Source organism: Tupaia chinensis, unplaced genomic scaffold (assembly GCF_000334495.1).
Source record: "Tupaia chinensis unplaced genomic scaffold, TupChi_1.0 Scaffold145652_1, whole genome shotgun sequence".
Lineage (NCBI taxonomy): Eukaryota > Metazoa > Chordata > Mammalia > Scandentia > Tupaiidae > Tupaia > Tupaia belangeri.
In genome coordinates, this window is record NW_006205509.1 from 3,419,819 (window position 1) to 3,440,872 (window position 21,054).

General features: G+C 40.1%; 1 protein-coding gene and 1 non-coding gene across 2 annotated transcripts; both read right to left on the reverse strand.

Annotated features, from left to right (window-relative positions):
• Positions 1-441: 441 nt before the first annotated feature.
• Positions 442-1,388, reverse strand: LOC102486607 (olfactory receptor 8S1-like). The gene has a single exon (XM_006168247.1). It carries the CDS (start codon positions 1,375-1,377, stop codon positions 442-444), a length of 936 nt encoding a protein of 311 aa, XP_006168309.1. The 5' UTR covers positions 1,378-1,388.
• A 9,013-nt stretch (positions 1,389-10,401) lies between these two features.
• On the reverse strand, positions 10,402-10,528 carry LOC114006097 (U6atac minor spliceosomal RNA). Its single transcript, XR_003547859.1, has one exon. It is a non-coding gene; the product is annotated as a U6atac minor spliceosomal RNA (small nuclear RNA).
• Between the last annotated feature and the right edge of the window lie 10,526 nt (positions 10,529-21,054).

Genomic DNA, 21,054 nt, shown 5'->3' on the forward strand with positions numbered 1-21,054 from the left:
TTAAAAGAATTATTTTCTTAAACTTTATTTATTTATTTATTTTCATTTGACCAGAGAGGGACAGAGTGAGAGAGAAAGAGAAAGAGAAAGAGAGAGACAGTGAGAAAACAAGGCACCAGGTCTGGGACTCAAACTGCAGTCGGCCATGTGTGACTTCAGTGCTCTTAACCACCACGCCACCTGCTGGTCCAAAGTTTTAAACTATTTTGAATGAATTATTGAATTTAATTTGTTATTATCATCATCATCATCATCATTATTAATTTGACCAAAGAGAGACAGTCAGAAAGAAAAACGCCACGTCCGGGACTTGAACTCAGTCGGCCATGTGGAAGTCCAGTGCCTAACCACCTTGCCACCTGCCAGCCCCACCAAAATTCTACCTTAAATTGAAGCACTTGGCAGCACAAACTATTTCCTACCATTCAGTGTCCTTTGTCGTTACCTAAAATAATGCAGACATTTCTCAAATGTCCTTTTCACAGCTGCTTTCACCTCCTGGTTCTTTAGGCTGTAGATGAGGGGATTCAGCATGGGTGTGACTGCGCTGTACTGCAAGGAGGCAAGCAAATCTAGGGAGGAACCAGAGGTGGGCATAAGATAGCGGACCAAACCTGACCCAAAGAACAGGATCACCGCGATGAGGTGGGAGGAGCACGTGTTAAAAGCCTTGCTGCGGCCTGTGGTGGAGCTCATGCTCAGGATAGTGGAGACAATACGGGTGTAAGAGAAGAAGATTGGGAGGAATGTTCCAAGTCCATGCAGTAAAGTGGAGCAGATCAAGATGTCGATATTAATGGAGGTATCAGAGCAAGACAGAGGGAAGAGAGAGGGCAGTTCACAGGTGTAATGGTGTATGGTTTGGGCCTCACAGAAGTCCAGATTAACAGCCAAGAGCACAATGACCACTGAACTGAGAGAGGCCAGGGCCCATGAGGCCAGCACCATCTTCACACAAAGCTCATTACTCATCATCTGGCCATAGAGCAGTGGGTGGCAGATGGCAGCATAGCGGTCATAGGCCATCATTGAGAGAAGAAAGGCTTCCGTCCCTGCAGTGATAAACACAAAGAAGACCTGAGTTAGGCAGCCCTCTACTGAGATGGTTTTCTTCTCAGATAGAAGGTCCTTCAGCAGCTTGGGAACAGTGACTGAAGAGAAGCAGAGATCCAGGAATGACAGGTTACTCAAGAAGAAGTACATGGGCGTGTGGAGGCGGGAATCAGCTCTGATCACCAGCAGCATCATCAAGTTCCCCATCATGGTCAGGAGGTAAATCCCCAGGAAGAGCACAAAGAGCAGAGCCTCGATGCGGGGGTCAGCAGACAACCCAATGAGAATAAACTCCGTGATAGTGCTGTGGTTCCTCAGGGCCATTTGTGGAGGGTATTTCCTTGGAGTAAAGCAGAAAGAAGGATGAGATCTCCTATAATTGTTAATATGTCCTTCAGGGCGTACATCTTCTTCTCATACATCCCTCTCTGCTTTGTCTAGATTTTGTGTTCATCTTGTTTGTTTGACATAGCAAAACTTTACCCACTTGTATCTCGGTAAGAGTTTTTATCCTCTTTGTTATCATTAATCTTGAGCCTGTCTGTGTTGACTTATTTCTTTTATTTGTTTATTTATTTTTGAGAGGTTTTTTGCTATAGGGTGTGTGTATTCGCTAGAAAGACAGAAAGACAGAAAGCGAGAAATCACCCCCAGGGGGGATGGCCACACTGCAATCCCTTCTCCTCCATTCTCCTCTCAGGATCTTAGGCATGCACACACACGCGCCCGGTGTGAGTTTAAGCCACCGGGTCCGGAACTCGAACTGAGGCCGACTACATGGGAGTCCAGTGACATAGTCATTATGCCAACTGCTGGTCCCAGTGTTGACATACTTCAGAGAATTCTATTGCTCCTCCACTAAATTTACCAGAAAATGTGAGTATGTCTGGTTCACCTATACACTCATGGTATTTAGTGTCTATTACACTATTCCCACAGTTCAGAAACCCTAAAATATGTAGCATATATCTGCATTGGTTTTCTAGGTCTTCTCTTGTCCCATCGAGTTATCTATTATTATTTTTGATCAAAACCATTCAATGGCTCCTTACCATAGCTGACTCGATTAGGCACAGTAGGCACAGAATTTAGACCACAGTGCTTATGTAGTAGGTGGAAATGTTATTTCTTTTAAGATCAGAGGGGAAAATGAACATAATACAGCCTGGATTCTATTTATCTTTATAAACGTACAATCATAAAATACAAATTTTAGGGAACGAGCAGTTAGCATAATGGCTATGTTGCTGGACTCCCATGTAGTCGATCGCAGTTCGTGTCCCGGACCCAGTGGCTTAAACTCACGCTGGACGCGTGTGCGTGCGTGCCCAAGATCCCGAGAGGAGAATGGAGGAGAAGTGATTGCGGCGTGACTATCCCCCCTGGGGGGCGATTTCTCGCTTTCTGTCTCTATGTCTCTCTCCGTCTGTCTGGTGAGCGCACGTGCCCTATAGCGCAAAACCTCTCCAAAAACAAAACACAACAAAACAAAAACAAAAACAAATTTTAGGTTTTTGATAGAAAAAGGGGTATACAAAGGCAAAAGTGCCTGGTGCTCATGAAATGATCAGGCCTTGCTCTGGACTTCATAAACAGCACATTTAACTTTACTAGGACTTTATTATACATACAAAGGGTACCTTCCCAGTTACTGCTCAGAAGTACATGTTGTGAGAATTGTCAGGAAATTCTTATCCAGGGAAAAGAATTTTTATCCCTGTTTTTTCCTGAGAAGTCTGATATTAAGGGAAATTTTATAGTGAGATATTGACAATACTTTGAAGAACCAGAAAATAATTACTAATTTTTTTCTAATTATCATCCCAATATCTAGACTTGGTCCATAGTGATAAGTAATGCTTTCTTGTACTGAAATTCAGAGTTCTTCCTCATCTTCCCTAAATTTTTACTCATTTTAGTTGCTTTTGATACCAAAAAGGCCTATTTGATTCTGCCTTTGCTCACAATCTTCTCCACATCAAATATACTCTTAATTTCACTGATTCAAATTTCCATGTGCTTTCCAATGTCACCTATAAACCTGCTCTTCCTTTACTCCCTGTCTTGGCTGCTTTCTTTTCTTTTTCTTTTCTTCTTTCTTAATCGAATCACTGGGCATCTTTACAGCTTGTGACATGGCTTTTCCAGCATTGCTTCCTGTTTTAACCCACGTCTCTCTCAGTGTTCAAATCACTGGGCTCCTTGCTCTCATCCTTATGTCATAGTCTGAATTCTGCTTCTTTTCTCATATATCTGTTAACACGTTTTTTATGTATACTTTAAAAATATTTCTATATGTATACTTAAAAATATTTATTTAATTTTATTTATTAGCATCATTATTGTTTTTTAATTTGGCCAGTGAGAGAGAGAGAGAGACAGAAAGTGAGAAAGGAAGCCCCCAAGTCTGGGACTTGAACCATAGTCAAGCATGTGGGATTCCAGTGCCTTAAGCACCACACCAATAGCAGCCTTATGTGTACACATGTTAAACATGTATCTGTTTCTCCTCTAGACTGAAAGCTATTTGAGGACATGGATCACAATTTATAACATTCACGAGTCCATGTTTCTTTGTCCCTGCATTCATTCTGTGTTAGTTTCAGTGTATACTTCTTAGATTATTCCTGAAGCCTCCCATGATGGGCATACAATGTACATGTCACAAGAGCTCTTGATTACCTCCAGCACATCTCATCCTTCCACTCCAGTGCCATCCATAGCACTGATGCTCGGCAGAAGTATTGCTGATGTTGCAGTCCATCAAAGTTGCCATGCATCAGAGCTATTGTTGATGAATTTCAAGGATGCTTTTATTTGCATAGCATGTGTCATTTCATGTCACTGCAAAAAAATTGATGCTTTCTCATTTTTAAAGAACCTATAAGAAGTTTTGCCATTACTGAGAGATGCTACTTATTTTCGTGATGTGGATGTATTCTTTTTTTTTTGAGAGGTTTTTGATATAGGGTGTGTGTGCTCGCCAGAAAGACAGAGACAGAGACAAAGCGAGAAATCACTCCCCATAGGGGACGGCCACGCCGCAATCCCTTCTCGTCCATTCTCCTCTCGGGATCTTGGGCATGCACGCATATGCACCTGGTATGAGTTTAAGCCACCGGGTCTGGGACTCGAACCACAGCCGACTACATGGGAGTCCAGTGACATAGCCATTATGCTAACTGCTGGCCCTGGATGCATTATTCTTTAATTGTCCAAGGAAAGTCAGAGAGAAAAGAGTTTTGTAGTTTAAGATTTTTTTTTTTCTTTTGTATCCTCATATCCTAGGCATCAGCTGTATGTCCAAGAGGACTAAGATTGTGAACAGTTTATATTAATGGTGACACTATGAAATCATTCTGAACCCTAATTTACAGGGCTGTGTGGTAAATTATTGTTTTATGTGAGGACTCTTGCTTCACTTGGAAATTTTTAGGGTAATAAACCACTATTCTGCTTCTGTTTGGCCTCCATAATCTGTTTCTATGATAGGCTTCTGTATTCCCCCAAATGTTTAATCTTTCTGGCTCAGGGAATCTTATTTCTGACTTTTCCGCCTTGTCAGAAACCATGACCAGGTGCCAACTTATCAAGAGAAACTTGAATTCTGATCCTATGAACAAATCTATCAGTTTAAGCTTATGTCCATCTTAGGATCAAGTAGCTTACCTGTGGGTCTTCACAAACAGGGCAGTGTTTGCCTGTTTCTATGCCTACATGACGGTACATCCAATCATGGTGAAGCACAGCCAGCCAGAGCAGTTACTTTTTAGGACCCTGCATGGATAAGATTGTATATATTATTGAAAGCAAACACATTATTTGGGGTTTGTATAAGCAAAGTCAGATGATGAATGGAAGCCATTCTCTGCAAAGATGTAAATATTTCAAAGTATTTGTGAATAGGGGTATCCTGAAAATTCCTTCCATTCTTTCACTTTCACTCCCAAAGGAGACCTGGCCACAATGTCCATAGAAGCTTCGATCTCTCCCGTTAAGAATATTGTTTTGTGTGTGTGTGTGTGTGTGTGTGTGTGTGTAAGCTTTGGAGTTCCCTGTATATTCTGGTTATCAGTCCCTTACCTGAAGCATAGTTGGGGAGAGTGAGAGGGAGGGAATAAAGGGGAAGAAGAAAGAAGCAAAAAGTTTAAAGTACCCAAAATGGATAGAAATCTGTTGATTATAACGTTCCTTCCATACATCCGTAGCTTGTATAAATGAAAGCGTTAGCTATTTCAGTAAAATTTCAGACTATCAAAAAGAAAGGAATTTCCCTGCCCACCCCATCCCTAAACAGCACCTCAAACTAATGTTTGAGATTTTTTTAATGATTGGGGCAAATATTTTCATTTCAATCTTGAGTCAAATTAGGCATAAAACAAATCAAAGTTGCAGTCACTCTTCAGAAGGGAAGATAGTGACTTCTTTTAATCCTGAGATGTAAAAGACAGAGGCTAGATTTAGCATATGAGGTGAAAGCAGGAAAAACTAAAGGGAAAGACTAGGAGGTTGAACACAAAGGGGTTAGAAATGTAAAAGGAAGAATTCAGATCGTCTTAGATAAATATCTGTGTTACCATTTTGCCAACACAGACACTTCACATGGCTTTGGCTTACCCATCTGTTCATTGGAACATTTTTTTTTTTAAATAAATGAAGCAGGATATTAATTATGTTTATAATTTTGTGACTTTCAAAAAGTTCACTAAAGTAAACATTTTCCCTAATTCAGCTGAAAACCACAGATTCATTTCACTGATGAAAGAATCAAGCCCAAGGTTGAGAATAATAATTAAAAAAAATTTAATATAAGAGCCAGAAGGTGGCATGGTGGTTGAGGTGCTGGACTCCCACATGGCCAACTGTGGTTCAAGGCCTGGACTTGGCAGGTTGAAACTCATGCTGGGTACATGTGTATGCATGCCTAAAATCCAAGGAGGAGAAAGGAGAAGGGGGGGATTGTCTTGTGGCTACCCGACCTGGGGGGTTGATTTCTTACTTTTCCTTTCACTGTAGTTCTCTGTCTCTCCAGTGAGTGCAAGCACCCAGTGGCAAAAACCTTAATTATTTTTTTTTTACTATAGAGTACTTGCACTCACCAGAGAGACAGATGAGAGAGAGAGAAAGAGAGAGAAATAAGTGAGAAAGCACCCCCCTCCCAAGGGGGGAATGGCCACATCACAGTCCCTTCTCCTTCATTATCGTCTTGGAATTTTGGGCACACGTGCATATGCACCTGGCATGTTTCTCAAGCTGCTGAGCCTGGGACTCAAACCAGCCATGTGAGATCCAGCTGCCTGAACCACCATGCCACTGGCTGACCCAAGAACAATTTTAGTGGAGATAATATCTTAGTTAAAAGACCTTGCCCAAAGGTTCAGCTATTTAATAGGTTTATATAAAATGATGCTTTTGATATATGACAAAGTGTCTTTCTCACACCAGTTGCTTTAAGATATTTTTGGAATGAAGAAACAAATGAAGGATGTGTTTGAAAGGCCAGTGTGGACAAGGTGACTGTAAGACACCAGGAGCTAAGAGCTAATATTTAGATCCTAGATGCAGGAGAGAGGAATCTAAAATGGGGAGAAAGATATAAGCCCTGGAAGCAGGATGAATCAAAGAAAAACTTCATCTGCTTAAAGTTATTCTCAGAGCTGTCCTCTCCTGTGTTCCCTTTACACTCTTCATAGCGACTCAGTGGTGACTAGATCTGAGGGTGGATTTAATAATAGAATAAATATACTCAGATTCCCCTAATTGAAGTTCTGGGAAGGCTGGGAAATAAATGACTCCACCAGTCCAACATCTATCTCTGATATCCTCATTTCACTCCAGGTGTCAGCTTTCTGCAATCTTTTGGTATCCTAAAGCACGAGAGGATTTATGCCTGGGCTGTAAGTTGTCACTGTCCTCCGTGCTGAGCACTGAGTGAATAAAAGCCTTTCTGAGAAGATTTCCAAGATGTCTGGTGCAAGTGCATCATTTGAGAAGACAGACAGCAGACCATTAAAGGGGAGATTGTCTGCCAATGGGTAGAAAGTGCCCATTTCTAGCTCAGAGATGAAGGATGAGCGGAGTGGGAGTCTCAGGCATCAGAATGAATGGAATGGATCATAAAGTTGTAGGAGATGGAGGTGAGGGATGAAAAGGAGCAGCAGAAGAGTGAAAATATACACAGAACTTCACAGGTAGAAAAATAGGGGAATATCAGAAAATCGGGAAATTAATTACCATTCTCATGTCTTTTCTTGGAGGAGGCAGCTGCACACGGTCTGTCTTTCCCATCACTGATAGACACATCATAGATAAGGTCTCTCCCTAAGAGAACCCCTGTCACAGGAGTCTGACTCTTCAGGGTAGACAGTGTTTTCTCTTTAATGTCAACAAGCAAGGGACATCAGCATCTTCAAACTCTGGTAGCACAGGCTGTGTCACAGGATTGGGATCTTTCTTGTGACTACCTTAACCTAGAGAGGAATCATTCTGCAATGCAGGACACTGTAGAAGGTCATATTTGGAACAACAGGCATATATTTCTTTAAAATCTTCCCACATGATCTCAGCTGCAGTAATATGCTGTCTCCTCATTTATTTCTTCTACGTTTGTGAAAAGTCCTCTACAAGCATTTCTTAAAGGCAGAACTCTGCAGTTGAACCAATCAAAAGGCTGTCTGGGCTTAGGCAGGCACTGGCTGCCCAGGGAATCTGGGCCAATGCGCTGAATTCCCTGAGGTCTCAGCCTGAGGCTGAGCTCTGGACTCACTAACCACACACTTTCCAGTAAACCAGAAAGTTAGACTTACTTAGAGGCACAGAGGAATCTTTTTAGGGCAGTTTTTGAAGTTTCTGATTTAAATTATTTAAGTCTAGGAGAGAGAGCTCTTCCTATGCTTGTAGAGGCTGAAAAAAAGGAGATAAGAAAGGAATTTTAAAAAATATTAACTTGCTGGTAATGAGATATTTTTGTCATGCTCTTTAGGAATTCTCAGAGACTCTGGGTTATGACATGTTAATGAGCTTCAAATAATTTTCTAGTGTAGATAAAAGTTTTGATTTCTGCAACAGGACTGTTCATTATATTGATGAAATGAGAGGAGATAATCCTACCATGTCAAAAATTGGGGGCCTTGATTTTATACTTTCTGCATTCCAAACATACAATGAATTTTTAAAGAATTTGTCAGGGAGATATTAATTCAAACATGTAATAAATTAAGTCCTGCTATAGGCTATTAAAATACTTGGTCTAGCACAACACCTATAATCCCAGCTACTCAAGAGGCTGAGGCAGGAGGATCATGAGATTGAAGCCAGCAAGATAGTGAGAACCTATGTCTAGGAAAAAAAAAGGAAAATGTCTGAGGTGATCATTTTTTTTTTTAAATCATAGGGCATGGAGAGAGAGAGAGAGAGAGAGAGAGAGAGAGAGAGAGAGAGAGAGAGAGAGGAAAGAGAAAGAGGGAGAGAGAGATAAAGTGAGAAATTACCTCCAGGGGGATGGCCATGCCATAATACCTTCTTGAGCATTCTCCTTTTGAGATTTTGGGCACACATGCACACTTGCCTGGCATGTCTTTCAAGTCACTGGATTGGAGGCTCCAATCATGCAGTTGGCCATGTGGGATCCAGTCACCTTAACCACCACCTCAGTGGCTGGTTCAATATGTTTTATCTTTTCTCAGAGATAGGTCAGTTACGATGACAACATTTTAGTGAAATTTTCATATAAGTAATAATACAGAGGACATACCTCCATTACCTCACTCAAAACATGTATTATCAGTAAAATCCATTGATTCAATATGTGCACATTGTGAAGTGTGTGCTAGGTACTGTTAATCGATAGGTTTCAAGATAACTAATATGTGTTCTTCCACATCTGTTTAAGCCCTTCTAGGAGAAATAGGCATTATTTTTGAAATAATGTCTTTCAAGAGAAGTTAAATCCTGTCTAAAATGACTGCCCAATTGCATGTTAGAGGACAGATGTTTGGGGCCAGCAGGTGGTCAGGTGATTAAGGCACTGGACTCCCACAAAGCCGACCATGGCTCAAGTTCTGGACTCAGTGGCTTGAAAATCATGCAGACACGTGCATGCTTGCCCAAAATGCAAAAATGGAGGAAAGAAGATTCAGAGTGGCTAGCCTCTCTGGGAAGTGATTTTTCATGTTCCCTCTCACTGTCTCTCTCTGTCTCTCTGGTTTTTGCCCTCTTGCAAAAACCTTAAACACACACACACACACACACACACACACACACACACACACAAAGAAATTAGATGCTTAAGTTCTAGTAACTGAATATTTCTACTTGGATTAAAGTCTATTTTGTTTGATTTTCATGTTGTTTGGAAAAAGTTATTTGTTATCTGGCACTTTGTCTGTAAAATATGAGGTATAAAAAGGCAAGAGACTGGGCCTGCTAGTCTGGGATGTAGTGATTAGGGCAGCTGGATCCTTCTTGGCCGACTGAGCAGTTAGACTCAGTGGCTTAAAAAACAGGTGAGGCACGTGTGTGTACATGCCCAAAATCCTGAAAGGAGGGAGAAATGGTGCAGAAAGTATTGTGGTGTGACCATTCCCTGTGTGGGTGGGTGCTCTCTCACTTTCCTTCTCTCTTCTCTTTTTCTCTCTCTGAAAATTAAAAAAAAATAAAAAAGGCAAGAGCCTTCAACAAGTATGACAATATGGAACTTAAAGTTGTTTGGTGAGGGGTAGGAGCAATCTTGCTGTTGTTGCTGAGGAAATGGATGATTGGGCAGTAGCTGTTCATGTAGTCTTATAGAGAGTAGAGGAAGATTACTTTCTCTCAATCTCCCAGTTAAGCTAGGCCAATTCTTTATCACTTCCACTTATTTATGTTTTTATGCAAGATTAAAAAATATTTTATTGCTTATTATCCCTTTAAAAAGAAATGTTTATTTAATTTTATTTATTTATTTATTTATTTATTATTTTTTAAAATTTTATTTATTCATTCATTTATTTAAATTTGACCGGGGAGACAGAGAGATAGAGAGAGAGAGGGAAAGTAAAGTGAGAAGGCAAGCCACCAGGTTCGGGCCTTGAACCATAGTCGGCCCTATGGGGGTGTCCAGTGCCTTAACCACTATACCACCTGCTGGTCTCTTGCTTATTATCTTTGTAAGAAGGGAATGTATGGTATGAAATAACAAAAGGAAGTAGGAAGTATGAGTGATGAAGTGAAGTCAATGAAGACATATGATACTAGCATCAAATAGACTGATAAGGTAGAAAGCATATACTGGACCTAGAGGAACAACTAAAATAATAATGAAAAGAGAGATGGGTAACTGGTCACTTGAAGAAATAATGAATTTCCCATAAAATAACCTTGGTAGATTTCATAAAGTAGGTGGCAACTACTTAACTCTAAGTGTCTTGAAATAGTCCAAGGAGCTCTTTCATTCTTGTCAAGGAAAATATCAACCTTTCCCTCTTTTCTTAAAGACAGATTTAAAAAAACGTGTTCAGGGCTAAAGTATGTTTGTGAATATCTTATCTGACCCAGTCTTTTAAAAAAGTTAAATGAGGCAATGAAAATGAAGATGATATCATTAGTTGTAAAGCATGTCATGCGTGCAATACATTTTTCTGATAATCACAATTTAATTTATGCCACCAGCCAAGTGCAATGAGAAGACTATGAGTCTTTTACATTGATTAGTGTGAAATGTGCATGGGGATGACATAACAGAGGTAGATTTTATGGAATACTTGGTTTATAATAGATATTTTAGTAAATATCTAAGCTTTGAAAGTATGCATTAGTGTGTGTGTGTGTGTGTGTGTGTGTGTGTGTATTGCACTGGAGATAGATGTATAGCATCTAGGAGGATGAGGAGGTGTATGATCAGGAGGTTAGTTTGGGCTACAGATACAAATCAGGGAGCTAGAACCTTATGAGTGGTCATTGAAACTATGGAGGTAAACAAAATAATGCCAGGCAAAAATGCAAGGCAGAAAGAGAATCCCAGAGCCAGAAAGATAGGGAATAGCATCATTTAAGGAGGTTGTAGATGAAGTAAAAACTGCAAATAGACTGACAGAGTGGCTTTAGATCAAGGGAGAACCCAGGAAATGTAAAAATCAGAATTTCAAGAGAAAGAACGTACTATTGGTAGTACCAAACTGCCTCAGTCACAGAAGACAAGGACCACAGGAACTAGAGGCACAGTGCAGGGGCCCTCCTTTAAGAGTCAGTTCATCGCTTTGGCTAAGTTTCCTGTGAGGTTGGTCACCCAGATGGTATTACGTATTGTCCTCTGAACTCTGGTAGTAAGACTGCACAGTCTGAAATTGCATCATACTATTGGTGTTTATGTATCTGTCATTTCCCATAGACAGTGTGCCTGAAGACGAAGGCTGTGTCTTTATTTATCTTTTACCTCCACAGGGACTGGGGAGTGAATGAGTATTTTATGAATGGATGAATATGACTTTTTAATACAGGAGAAAGAGAAGGCAGAGGGCAACTTTTCTGAGGGAAGATTACTATTTTATTTCACTTTTTTATGTGGGGGAGGAGGAGAAAACAGAGAGGGGAGAAGAAAAAGAGAAGGGAAAGACAAAAAGAAAGAGAGGAAAGAGAGAGTGAGAGGGAGGGAGAGATTTTTGTCAGGTTCTTACCATGTGGCTATCTTTCTGCCCTAGCTTCCAAATTGACTAGGATTACAAGCATGTGCAACTATGTCCGGTGTGTTCAGATCGGGCTCAGAACCAAACCTAGGTCTTCCGTGCAGTTTCCAGCCTCCCAGGTGGTGGCACTACCTGTATATCACTGAGCCTGGGCTGTTATTTCATTTTTAAATATGAGTAAAAGGAGCACGATTAGAAAATGAACCAGTAAAACTGGGGAGGTTAAACATATAGAACAGAATAGGAAACACTGATGTAGCCAGGTTTGTGAGGAGGTGGTAAGTATTTACACAAACCAAATACATACACATACGCAGATACATCAAATGGGTAGAGAATGCCTTTGTTCCCCTCACAGAGTTTTCACTGACACTGAAGGAAAGTGTTAAAGTTATACGCAGATAAAGATTTTGGACATGGAGGAAAATGATTAAGAGAGTCTCTGACAAGTGTATAGGAAGACCATCTGCTGGGGTCTCCTTGTTAAGTTCAAGAAAGACATACTCTGGTTTCTCTTCAGATTGTGTAAATCTTTCACCTTTTACTAAAGTCCAAGAAGGACAATGATAGTGCTGAGGGTCATGTTATATTTGAAGCATAAGCCCAGTTTCCACGATGGTTATGTCCTGAACACAGAAATGGAGAAAGTAGGTGGGCTTGTGAATGCAAAGAAAGGAAACGTGAAACTGGGACACAGACATCAGAGTTGCTGAAATAATGTATCATGGATCTGGACAGAAAGAAGTGAATGAAACTCTGATGGATTGATAGAGTGACTAAAGGGAGGGAATGTGAAACTGAAAAATTAAAAAAGTCACAGTAGGGGACCAGTAGGTGATGTGGTAGCCAACTGCAGTTCGAGTCCTGGACGTGGCAGCTTGAAACTCATGCCAGGTATGTGTGTTTGCATGCCCCAAATCTCAAGAGCAGACTGGAGGAGAGGGGACTGAGGCATGGCCGTCCTTCCTGGGAGGTGATTTCTCATGTTCCATCTCACTGTCTCTTGTCAATAAGTGCAGGCGTTGTATAGCAAAAACCTGAAAACTTCCAGTTTTAGTGCAGGTGAAAAAGTGAGATTCTGAAAAGAGAGAAGATTATAATCTAAGACTGAAGATAACAATGGGTGTGCTATTCAGATAAGATGACTGATCAGATTTTTCAGGTCACCATATCAGCACAATGACAAAATCAAGTTGAGGTATAGTAGATGGATTTAAAACATTACGTAAATCTAAGACTGGGTTTTTGGATGATTCACCCACATAAATGTTGAAGTTTCCTATTATGACAATCAGGAAGTGAGATTGGCAGGAAGATGTGACCTCACATTCAAATGTGATTGAAGAATGAAGCCATGGGAGAAATGAGCAATGGAGTCAAAAAGGGGCAAGATTTAGTGGTGACCTCCCAATCTCTGGGCCAATGTGTCCCAACTACAGTAGAATAATATCCATCCTCTGAAGGGCCCATCACTTATGTACAGACAAGCACAGGATCAAGTCCCCTGCCCACAGTGCTTAGTCTATGAGTGGATATTGGATCTAAGCAGACTAATCTAAAGTGCTTCTCTGATAGCTTTTCTGCTTGAACCTCTTAATCCTCCATCTTTGATTTCTTTTACATTGCCTTCTCTCTCTCACTATAAATATCACCCTGTCTCTTACTTATTAAAAAAAAAATAGCTTCTTTCCTCTTTCATTCTAAAATTTTTTTTTGAGATTTTTGTCAGAGGGTACATGTACCAGAGAGACAGAGAGACAGAAAGTGAGAAATCATCTTCTAGGGGGATGGCCATGCTGCAATCCTTTCTCCATTCTCCTCTTGGGATTTTGGGCACACACACACATGTGCCTGGTGTAAGTTTCAAGCTGCCAAGTCTGGGTCTCAAATTGCGGTTGATGACACTGAAGTCCAGTGCCTTAACTACTATGCAACCCTCTGGCTCCTCATTCTCTAATTCTAAATTCATTGACAGCACTGTTTGTACCACCTGCTTTATTGTCTTCCTATTTTCTCAATACCCTGAAGTTTGGCTCCACTCTACCACCACTGCCAGTGATACTGTTTTTGCACTTATGTAAGAAGAATACTTCCTAGCACAAGGAACCAGTCAGCAGATGTAGACAGTCCAAGGTTAAATTGGCCCAAACCAATTCACCTCAAAACAAATCACTGAATAGACCACTCACATAAACATGTATTAGCCTAAAATTTCTACTATGACCATATTTAGATTTCACATATGATTGGTGTGTTCAATCCCTCTGAAGACTTTGTTGATTTAAATGATATTTTTCTATTATTAAACCTTTGAACATTCTTACATTTAACTCTCTTAAGCACATTCCTGAAATCGTACAAATAGACAATTATGATTGCAAATGTGAACAGAAAATAATCTAGAGAACATCTTTTTGTAATTAGGGAAACAAAAATGACAGTGCTTCTGAACTTTTTCCTTTGCATGACAGAATGAATGTAAAAAAGCAAAAGGTAAGAGAATTGAAAGGAGACTGAAGAGTAACCTGAAGTCCTCCTTCTCAAATACAAAAACAAACAATGTGAGCATACTCTAGTCAGCTTTTTGATTTCAAGGGATAACCCTTACTCAAGTAATGGAAAATTTATTATAACAATAAATGTAAATAGGATCCTAGAAAAAGACAAACACAAAATTCCACCAAACAAGAGGTATTGTAAATCTGGGATACAGGAAGAATATTAGAGCTGGACCATGTCATCATTATTTAGACATCTCTTCATGAAAATGACTCACTTTTTGAGGATTTCCAAGTAAAACATTATCCCAAGACTTGGAGTTTAAATTCTAGAGAAGCTGAATATGTTTGACTTAGACTGTAATATATTTGTTTAATTTTAGCAAGACTCCATCTTGACTGTTGGATAACCCATCCAATCCTTATATTCATTAACTCACTTGAGTTTTATAGTTTGTATACTTTATATATTTAAGAATTTATAGATGTATACATTTTTTTCTGCAGTCAGGAAAAGAGATACAAAACCGCCAGAAAGACAGAGAGAGACAGAGAGACGGAAAGCAAGAAATCACCCCCTGGGGGGATAGCCACGCCGCAATCCCTTCTCCTCCATTCTCCTCTCAGGATCTTGGGCATGCATGCACACGTGCCCAGAGTGAGTTTAAGCCACCGGGTCCAGGACTCGAATCGCGGTCGACTACGTGGGAGTCCAGCGACATAGCCATTATGCTAACTTCTGGTCCCAATGTATACATTGTTTTGAGGTAACATAGATAAGATCACACTAGTCTTGTTATATGCCACTTGGAAAATAATTAATATTTTTCTAGTTTACTGTTTTTAAAGAAATTTACTTATTCTGTCAGTCAGTAAGACGAAGAGACAGAGATACAACAACTCTAACAGGGCCCTGATGCTACAATCTACCCTGATTCAGCCAGTTCCAGATCATGGGCACAAGTATGCCTTGCACACTCAGAGAGGTCTTTGGATGTGAATTGTCAACCCTTGCATGTGGGTCAGTCTTGCATAGAGTCATGCTTCATCACTGCACTATCATCCACCTTTCTGACTTGATAGCTATCTACCTATCTATCATTTATCTATCTATCTATCTATCTGTCTATCTATATCTATCTATCTATAATCTATCTATCTCTATCGTATCTATCTATCGTATCTATCAATAGCTATAGGGTGCATGTACTCATCAGAGAGAGAGAGAGCTTTCAATATTTTGGTTAACCATCTGGTTGACAGACCATAATGACAGTTGGAATTATCAATAGAGGTATTGTGACACCTGGTGACAGTGCAAGTCCTTTCTCTGCTGCTTTAAGTCCATGAATAAGCCACTTAAGTTTTTCATTAAAAAAAAAAAAACAGTCTGGGGGAAAAAATGGATAGTTTTAAAGTCCATTCCAGCTTAGATGTTCTAAAGATGGGGAAACCATCTTCCTTGGTATCTCTGCACTAACTAGAAGCCCCATCTCCCATTTTGTGTCAAGCCAAGCAGAAGTGGCATTTCAGTTTGTGGGTCTCAAGGAAGCCAGAAAAGGAGAAGCCCTCATGGTGGAGGTGATGGCTGTGTATATCAGTCATTCCAGGATTTCTGCAAGTTCATAATGTCCAGTGCTTTCACTCTAATCATGCAATCAGCTATATGGGATCCAGCCTCCTTACATCCACACTATCTGGCTGTTAAAAGTCAATCGACTATATTTGTGTGGATCTTTTCTAAACTCTATTCAGTTTCATTTATTTTTGTGTCTATCACTGTTATCCTTTTGCTGATACTACACAGTTGTGATTACCTTGATGTGTAGTAAGGCTTGCAACCAGGTAATATGAGTCTTTAAATTTTGCTCTTTTTTCTTAGAATTGCTGCGGCTATTCCAGTACCTTTCACTTCCAGATTCTTGTTTCCCCAGGCTAAGGTTTTGTATCTCTTTTCCTGACTGCAGTGGAATGCACCAATATCCTCAGGGTAAGGGCTTTGATGAATTTCCTGCTTCAGATGAAGTCTTCTGTTCTACAGGGAAGATAGAGGAACTGGGTCAGGGAGAATTTGACAGTGGCTGCTGTTCACCTGTCCTAGCCAGAACTATGGGGAGAGTTTTCTGTAGCTCTTCCCCATCCTCCCTATGAGAGCTAAGCAGGTTCCTGGAGCAAAGGACTGCAAGTAGGTGAGAACCTCCCTTAGACTGAATCCTCAGGAGCTTCACAGTCGCACATTAGCATACAGTTAGCATCCAGCAGTTTGTCGAAATGCTCTGTTTAATCTTGCTGCTAGTTTATATGACACCTAAGCAAGCAAATGTTCAGACTCTAAATCTCCCTGAAGACACCCATCTCAGTCCAGATTCATTTCTATGTTGTCATTTGCCCTATGACCTCAGTTTTGTGATAGTTCAAGAAAAGCTGTTAACTTCCTGTCTGTCCAACATTTTTCTTCTGAAAGTGGAAGTAGTATCTTTCTTGCTCTCTGTATTTCTGAACTGGAACTGAAAGTCTGAGTTTTCAAAAAATAAAAATATTTCAACAAAGGTGGCAAGAACATTCATTGGAGAAGGACAGACTCTTCAGTAAATGGTGCTGGGAAAATTGGATAGTCACGCTCAGAAGAAAGAAACTGGACTTCTATCTCTCATCATTAAAAAAAACCTCAAAATGGGATTAGCTATTTAAATATATGATCCAGAACAATGCAACTACCAGAAGAAAATATAGGGAAATGCTTCAGGACATTGGTGTGGGTAAAGAGTCTTTTAGATAGGGTCTCAAAAGCATGAGCAAAAGAGCAGAAATAGAGAAATAGAATTACATCAAAATAAAAAATTTCTGCACAGCAAAGGAAACAACAAAGAGATCAAAGAAACTTCTATATTTGCAAGTTATACATCTGATAAGGGATTAGCAACCAGAATATATAAAGAACTCAATTCACCAGCAATAAAAAGTGAAATAACCCAATTAAAAAAGTGGACAATCAACATGAACAGACTGCTTTCAAAAGAAGACATATAAATGATCAGCAAGTGTATGAAGAAATGTTCACTATTACTAATCAGCAGGGAAATGGAAATCAAAACCACAATGAAGTATTATCTCACCCCAGTTAGAATGGCTATTACGAAAACAACAACACAGAATGACAAATTCTGGAAAAGATGCAGAGAAAGGGGAAATCTGTTGGTGGAAATGCAAATTGGTACAACCATTATGGAAGACAGTATGTTGGTTCCTCAAAAAATAAAAATCAGAGGACTGGCAGGTGGTGTGGTGGTTAAGATGATGGTCTCCTACATGGTCGGCTGTGGTTGAGTCCCAGACCAAGAGGCTTGCTTTCTCACTTTCTCTCTCTTTGGTAAAATTAAATATATATATGCATAATGGTTATGTCACTAGACTCCTATGTAGTTGACGGCTCTTACTTGCATGCATGCACATGTGCCCTGCATGTTTCTCAAGTTGTGGGTCTGGGACTCAAACTATGGGACTCAAACTATGCTGTTGGTTATATGAGATCCAAACCCTTCAACCGTCAGACCACAGGCCTGGCCTGTGTTTATTTTTCAAGAGAGTTCTTGCACACATTTTGTTATATTTATTTCTGAGTACTGCATTTTTTTTTTTTGAGAGGTTTTTGCTATAGGGCGCGTGCGCTCACCAGACAGACAGAGAGAGACAGAGATACAGAAAGTGAGAAATCACCCCTCAGGGGGGATGGCCACACCGCAATCTCTTCTCCTCCATTCTCCTCTCAGGATCTTGGGCATGCACGCACACGTGCCTGGTGTGAGTTTGGTTTAAGCCGTCGGGGACTCAACCCGCGGTCAACTACGTGGGAGTCCAGTGACATAGCCATTACGCTAACTGCTGGTCCCAACATTTTTTTTTTTAACATGTATTTAGACTACTTTCCCCACCTTTCATTGGTGTAAAGATACATTTTATTTCTGTATATTCATTAATACTCAAATTTACCATACCCCAGGTGAGTTTGAAGCCAATTCCATAAAAACCCAGTAGGAAAATTTGCGGCATCCATTTACCAGAGTCCTTCCCTCTGACACCACAGAGTATGACAGGAAGAAATCTACAACTCCTGATTTCTCCCTGAGAAGGGAAAGGAACGGAAGGTGTAACCAACATTCAGATTTGGAGACAATGCTTAGAAAGTGGTTTCTGTTTTGCCTAAATGGAAATATTGACAGGAACAAGGTATCAGGGTGGGGGCTGTTGAGAAAACAAAGGCAATCAACTTGATTTGGTGTAGCACTGGGATCTGAAGTATCACAAACAGACGCCAGGTGGAATTCCAGTAGTGTAGTTTTTTTGCACTGCACCTGGGAGGCTGGAGTACTGCCAATAGACACAAGAGGGTGCTTCCTAATAGAAACTTGTCAACCTCTTTAATTTGGAAATTTGATGCAAAATCTGAGAGGATGTATCATCAGAAAAGGCTTGAAAGGTGTACAGATTATCTGGCTTGGCTGAATGAAAAAAATCTCTCTTGTAACCAAACTGTTTAAGATTTGGAGAAGTAACTGAGTGTTAAAATATTAAAATCCCAACAAAAAATAAATGCCATCCAAAGAACACTGAACTATGGTCCATTCAAAAGAACACATTAAATCTCCAGAAACTGGCCCTAAAGAAGTAGCAATATATGAATGACCAGATAAAAAGTTCAAAATAACAATAATAAGGATGCCAAATGAATTAAAGGTGAATACTGATAGACAGTTAAAAGAAATTAGGAAAAAAAAGCACAAACAATATGAGACTGTCAACAAAGAGAAACTATGAAGGAGGACCAAACAGAAATCCCAGAACTGAACAATGCAATAACTAAATTAAAAAATACACCAGAGGGACTCAATAGCAGACTTGACTTGACTGCCAGAACACAGAATTAGTGAACTTGAAGAGAGGACTTTTGAAATTACTGAAGCAGAGGAGCAAAAAGAAAAATGAAAGAAGAAAAATAAAGATGGTCTAAGGGATCTAAGGATCATTAAGCAGAACAACATACGCATCTGGGTGCCCAGAAGGAGAAGATCAAGAGAAAGGTGCAGAGAACCTATATGAAGAAATAATGATCCCAGTAACAGCAGATGGCATAATGGTTCTGTCACTGGATTCCCATGTAGTCAACCTTGCTTTGAGTCCCTGACCCAGCAGCTTAAAATTCAAGCTAGGAGCATGTGCGCGTGTGCCCCAAATCCAAGAGGAAAATGGAGGAGAAGGGATTGTGGCATGACCATCCCTCCTGGGGGGTGATATCTTGCTTTCTGTCTCTTTGTTTCTCTCTGTGTCTCAGCTGAGTGTATGTGCCCTATAGCAAAATCTTTCAAAAAGATTTTGAAAATTTCCTGAATCTGAGGAAAGAAATGGACATACAATTTCAGAAAATTCAATGAACTCCAACAAGGAAAAATCTAAAATGACCTTATGTCAATACACATTATAATCAAGCTGCCAAAAAGATCAAAGAGAGAATCTTTTTTTTTTTTTTTTTTTTTAAGAGAGCTCTTTTCTCTAGGGTGCGTGTATTCACTCAAAAGGCAGATAGAGACAGAGACAGAGAGCGAGAAATCACCCCCCCTCTGGGGAATGGCCACACCACAGTCTCTTTTCCTCCATTGTCCTCTTGTTATTTTGGGCACACATGCAAACACACTCGTGTGAGTTTTAAGCCACTAAGTCCAGGACTAGAATCGTGGTTGACTATGTGGAAGTCCAGCTATGTAACCATTATGCCATTTGCTGATCCCTCAATGAGTGAATCTTGAAGGCAAAAGAGAAAAGTGACTTGTCACTTATAAAGAGCTCGAAGAGATTATCAGTTGATTTTCAGCAGAGTTGCCAATCAAGAATACTATTATTAGGCAAAACTGTCCTTCAGATATGAAGGAGAAATGAAAACTGTCACGGATAAATAAAAGTTGAGAGAGTGCATCATCGCTAGGCCTGGCCTATCAGATATACTGAATAAAGTCTGTCAAGTTGAAGCAAAAGGATAATAAACACTAACACAAAATCGTACAAATATATAAAACTCTATGATAAAGGTAAATACATAGGTAAACAATCCAGTGATATTATAATGCAGGTTTGTAAATAACTTTCAAACCTGATACAGAATTTAAAAATCAAAAGCTTAAAAACTAGTTATAATGGGGCAACTGGTGGTGTGATGGTAAAGGTGCTAGACTCCCACATGGCCTAATGTGGTTTGAGTCCTAGACTTGGCAACTAGCTTTCTTACTTTTCACCTTTCCCTCTCTGTTTCTCTCTGGTGAGCACATGTGCTCTATAGCAAATTACAATAATAATAATGTTAAATAAATAAATGAATAAATAAATAAATAATTCTAAGAAAAAGAATCCCAAAACTAGTTATAAATCCTGGACACACAGGGCCTAGTATGTGGCATGGTGGCTGGGGTGCTGGACCTCCACATGGCTGATCACAGTTAGTGTCCAGGACCTAGTGGCTTGCTTTATAGCTCTCTCTCTTTCTCTCTCTCTGGCAAGCATGAGAAATGAGAAGAAAATCAAAATACAGTATTAAAAATTTAACAGAGTAGGGCTAACAGGTGGTGTGGTGGTTAAGGCCACTGAATTCTAAATGGTCAACTGAGCGGTTTGAGTCTCAGATCTGGTGGCTTGAAAAAGATACCAAGCACATGTACATACAACTCCAAAATCCAGAGGATAGAATGGAGGAGAAGGGACGGCAGTGTGGCCATGCTCCCCAGGGGGAGATTTCTCACTCCTCCCAACCCCTTCTTTCCATCTGTCTCTCTCCAGCAAGCATATGAATCCTATAG

Bases quoted from the DNA above. Each gene is read 5' to 3' on its own strand.
- LOC102486607 (XM_006168247.1), bottom strand. From the start codon at position 1,377: ATGGCCCTGAGGAACCACAGCACTATCACGGAGTTTATTCTCATTGGG.